The following is a 5,214-nucleotide window of genomic DNA, read 5'->3' on the forward strand; positions in this document are numbered from 1 at the left end:
GAGAGGAGAAATCGAAAGGAGAATGGCGACAAAAAGCCCAAGTTCGAGAGGAGAATAAAAAAGAAATGGCGATAGATTTCGTCTGCAACTTTGGCTCCCAAATATTTTATTTTGTTTTTCTATTTTTAAAGATTTTAATCTTCCCCAACTTTTTCGAACGAAGTATAATAGCCTTTTCGTCTTCTCGAATTTTATGGTGAAAATCCAGAGGTTACAAAAGAAACATTGTAAATTTTCGCGGTTAGCAACGTTTTGAAAGTATTTCCAATTCGAAACGTGCCTTCCTAAATCAATTTTGGTGTTTTGTGTAGATTCACCAAAGGATGGACCACACATCCATACGGTGAGTGGGGGAAAAATAAAAAAATAAAAAAATAAAAAATGTAATGTGGAATAAAATGAGCTGCCACCTGACCTTGGTTAGGAACGGGACACCTGACTGCATCCCTACCCTTCTATCCTAGGTTCAATTGGCAGGTATTCTAGCTTGTAAGTCATAACGTTGTCCCTGGCCCCGCCACTGATCATGTCCATTGTATCCCTAACACTGTATGCAAGTTGAGGTGGATTACAGAAAGAAATAGAATAACCAATCAAATTAAATCTTTCAGCCTCTACCATGGAACAAACCTCACTAAATTGTATGCCACGAGAAGAAGCAGATTTCAATATAAGAGAGTGGGATCTAAAAGCTTGCATTGGTAAGGAAAACACTAAATTAAGAAGACATTCAGCATCAAATATCAGAAGCTTTAGAGAAGAAACAAGGTCCTTTACATCAAAAACAGCCTTCCCTAGCACTGCTTCTTCCCCAGCTGGTTACATCATAAGAGGTATATTTTTCACACTACACATAAAGAAAAAAGTTTCTTCCCTAACACACTCTTTGCCTTGTACACAGATTTGATTGACCCATCTACTTACTGTTTCACAACTGCTCTCAGAGGTAAGATCAATGATGATAGTCACTCTCTCTCTCTCTCTCTCTCTCTCTATATATATATATTTTGGAGTAATATGGGTGTCTATTAATCGAACGGATTTTACTTACAGCTTTGCAGGCAAGATCAAAATATGATTTGGAATGGATCTCACCTGAAGGGTTTGCTTTGAACTCCAAGTGGCATGAAGCAGAGAAGTACATTTGCAATCCACTCTCAGGAGAAGTCCCAATGGAGTGTTTATCTACAAAAACACTAAGTGGAAGGTCCATCCCTACTATAAAAAGAAGAGTTACAATGTCTGGACCTCTTGTTTATTCCTCACATGCACAGCAGATTCAAACCAAAACAACTATAAAACAGGAGGATAAAATTGATTCTCCAATTCAAGGTCAGAAACACTTTGTTTCTGTTTCTCTTCTTATCATATTATCATTCAAGCTACATTTTGACTAGTTTTTATCATGATTTAAAATCTCATTGGTCTCAATGTAATGTTTCAACCACGAGACATTACATTACGAATCCAAAACATTCTTTTGGGGGCAATGTTTCGTTATGGTACAACATTTTAAGGCTGTAAGAAACTTTAAGCAATGTATGAATAATTTGTTCTTATTGTAGATAATTTGACTAAAGATGTGGGAACTCAAATTACTCCACATAATCTTAGCTCAAGGAGTCCCAGCCCTGTATCAACTCCTTCAATCCATGAAATATCGTTAAAAGGACAAGAGCTTGAAGATGGAGTTCAATCATCCAATTCTGCTACGAAGTTTATGTTTCAAGAAGAGGTATGTCACATAAAATTCTCTTGTTAGTTTTGGTTAATGGATTGGGAAAACCCCCAAAACATGCTCAACTTTATTTTAATTCCCAAATCATGTAAAACGTGTAAAAAAAATTAAAAAAAAAAAACCCGATGATAAAATTACTGTTATACCCCTTCCTCAATTTTGAAAAGCTAAGATATTATTGAATTTTGGAAGTCATGAGATCGTTGATTTTGTCACGAAGCAAAGAATCAATGGGATCCATGATCTCTTCATTAATATCGAACCATGATATTGTTGCTAGTTTATTCTTGAAAAATATATGATGTCTCTAATTTTTCGAAGCTATAAGATGGTTGATTTTTGTACAAAACATCAAAATCAATAGAAAAGCTACGATGTCTCTAATTTCATTAACTTTTACACATTTTGCATTATTTTGAAATTAAAATGAACATTATTAAAATGGGAACTTCCCCATATTCAGCTCAGGAAATGGTAATTTACCCATCCAGTGATTGGATTTGGGATTATATTAAGACAACAAAAGATGATTATATAGGTCTTAATTTATGACGTAAACTTGTCCAAATTCTTCGAGCTAGTAATTTAATCTCGAAACAGATAATCAAAGATTGAAGTAAAAAAACTTGAATTGAAGTAAGGTGTTTCTTCTTTAACTATAAATTCATAGAGAATTGTGATCCTGTGCTCCAGAGGTTGGAGGTTCAGTGACTGTCCATTTTAAAAGTGCCGGATCATGTAAAAAAAAGAACTTTTCTTTTTTTCCAATTCTTTTTATTATTAAATCAGATCTAAGACCTTAAAACATTTTAGTTTTTCTTACTATGTTAGTTTCTGCATTGTGAATAAAGTGCTACAAAGGATCTGCTCCCAAAATCTAGAGGGCTGGAGTGTTGTATGGCCAACATGGAAATCCATGTGGTCCCTAAGCACCAGTATACTTTGGCTCATTAGTTGGTTCTAAACCAAGGATGAAACAATGGTTGAATCCAATAGCTAAAATCATCATTCAAGCTGTTTTTGGCTAGTAGGTGTTCACCAACGGGAGGAATTAAATATTCAAATGTTCCTTGAGTGAGGTAGCTAGCCAAATGTACTCATTAACTAAGAACTTGGAAAGTAAATATATATATTTTTTAAGTGAAATGGCAGGCAATTTTGGGCCCAGTGACCCATGAATATTTGGCCCACCATTTGATGGACCTACACACTAACATTAAGTTTTATTAGTGATTTCAAACCATTTGATTGCAGCATTTTTCTTTTTTTTATTTATCTTAAGCTTGGATCTCATCTACACCATATCGATGAAAATATCTCAAATCAGTAGCTTCAAATCACAATTCAGGCCGCTTTTATAAGTGTAGGTGTACCTAAAGATTAGATAAAAATTGAAGGGTCCATGGGACGAAAAGAGTGTGCCATGTGGTGTACAAAAGAGACCCATAGTTGGGTAGATACTGAAACCATTGGAGAACAGAATCAGAACTCCTTCTTGGGTGGCTATCCAATGTATGTATCTTACTTTTTTTTCTCATCTTATTTAGGAAGACATGTCCAACCTTACAAATACTAATCCTTAGTGGTCACAACTGATCCTTGTATTATAATGAAGAATTGTTATAAAGTGTATAGTGATACACCATATCATATTTTCATTAAAATAAATGGTGACTTGGATAAAACTAATGATATGATATGGTGTATCCTTGTGCAACTTGTTACATTAATTACTTCATATCTGATATTCTATTATCCACTATCCTAGATAGGACTGCAACCTTGCCAAAGGACTACATGTATCAGTACCACTCGGTTTTCTAAAGATAACTCATGATTCACTTAAATAGTTTGATATCACACTCTTTTTTGGAATTTTCCAACCATGATTTACCTAATCCCATCGCATTAAATCATCCATATCTTTGTTTGACTCTAGGAAAACATATGTAAACATCACACTAGACATAGGACCTGGTCACATGTGACACTCATGAATTGCATTATGTGGTGCAGATTGAAAGAGAAGAAAAAAGAGAAGAGGAGAAAGTGATGTGCAAATGCAGACAAATGGTTTGCTTACCATGGAGAAATTTGTGGATAAGACAAAGGCAGAGAAAGGAATCAAAAATAGGGATAGTATGTCATGTTGGGGAAAATGAATGAAAAGAACAAGGAGTTAGTCTAGAAGAGAAAAATTACTGGGACATTTGTTTCTCTTTGTTATATAATTAAAGTGAGTGATGGAGATATTAAGGCAGACATGATGGTGCAGGACCTGTGTCGTTGCTTGTGTTTGTCTTGTAAGAGCTATGCTATTGTTTTGGTTCAAAAGGCCTGACATATATGGGCACTGGTGCATGCTTTGTTTCGTACATTTATGACTTTCTATCTAGGATGTTGAGAAAAACAACTGTTCAAAGAGCATGCTCATGGGTCCCAACGGGTTAGGTGTTAGTGTATATATCACTATGTGAAAAATGCCCATATTTGACCGTCTCGGTCCATCAAATTTTGAGAAATTTGACGGACCAACCTGTCAAATCTGCCTGTCAAATATTTTCTTATAGAAATTTTTTTGATGGCCCTTAACTGTTAATTTATTGGAAGAAGAGCTTAAAAAAATAAAAATAATCACTCCATAGTCTATGACCATCAAATATGGAGGTTTAACAAACAATAAGACGGTTCTCTAATTCACCAATCACAACAAACGAAATAGTAATAAAAAAATCATAAAACATAATATAATATTTGGATAGAGGAAACCATAGCCTTTTTTTTGCATAAAAAATAATAATAAACCCAAGGTTCAATTAATAATTGCAAATTTTAGACTACTTCACAAAATTTAGTCTTCGTTTTAGGTCTGCAAGCATCCTCAAAATAAAGTCATCTAAAAAGACATTTAAGGGGGAAGGGCAACCTTACTAGAAATTTAAGATTGACTTCTCCTTCTCTTTGAAGAGAACCAAGAGAGACACACCCGAAACCTTCACAACTTTGAACCTGACTCCAGGAATATCTCCTACAGCATTCCCTTTACATCCAATCCCTACAATCAACACCTCATCCTGTAAAAGAAAAAAATTCTACAAGAAAATATTTGTCATGTAAAATGATCAACAAGTGAGAAAAAAAAATGACTTTTTTTTTAAAAAGAGAAAAGAGACATAGTACAATATACATATTTATAGGTGAATTTTCAGGAAAAAAAAATTCATACCCCAAAACAAATTTGTCTGATTCTTCTTCTACTCGAAGAAGATGGTCAAGATTCAATCCCCTATGAGGTGGTTTTCCTCCTACATTCCATGTTGCTACAAAAACCATAGAAAATAACAAACAGGAAGAAAAAGAAACACCTAAAAAAGATTGGTAGAAATTATAAGAAAATAATTATGGAAAGAACATCAAAAGGGAGGATTGAAAAAATTGACATAATTGGAGTACCGGATGGATTGAATATCTAAAAC

The 5,214-nt window shown here is 34.3% G+C and overlaps 1 protein-coding gene across 1 annotated transcript; it reads left to right on the forward strand.

Annotated features, from left to right (window-relative positions):
* The first annotated feature begins 499 nt into the window (after positions 1–499).
* LOC147406024 (uncharacterized) lies at positions 500–4,154 on the forward strand. Its single transcript, XM_086433943.1, has 5 exons — positions 500–833; positions 902–946; positions 1,054–1,332; positions 1,566–1,735; positions 3,755–4,154. Exons 1-5 carry the CDS (start codon positions 620–622, stop codon positions 3,902–3,904), a joined length of 858 nt encoding a protein of 285 aa, XP_086290069.1. The 5' UTR covers positions 500–619; the 3' UTR covers positions 3,905–4,154.
* Positions 4,155–5,214: the final 1,060 nt, after the last annotated feature.

Source organism: Akebia trifoliata, chromosome 3 (assembly GCF_017979445.1).
Source record: "Akebia trifoliata isolate Shusen 1 chromosome 3, ASM1797944v1, whole genome shotgun sequence".
Classification (NCBI taxonomy): domain Eukaryota; kingdom Viridiplantae; phylum Streptophyta; class Magnoliopsida; order Ranunculales; family Lardizabalaceae; genus Akebia; species Akebia trifoliata.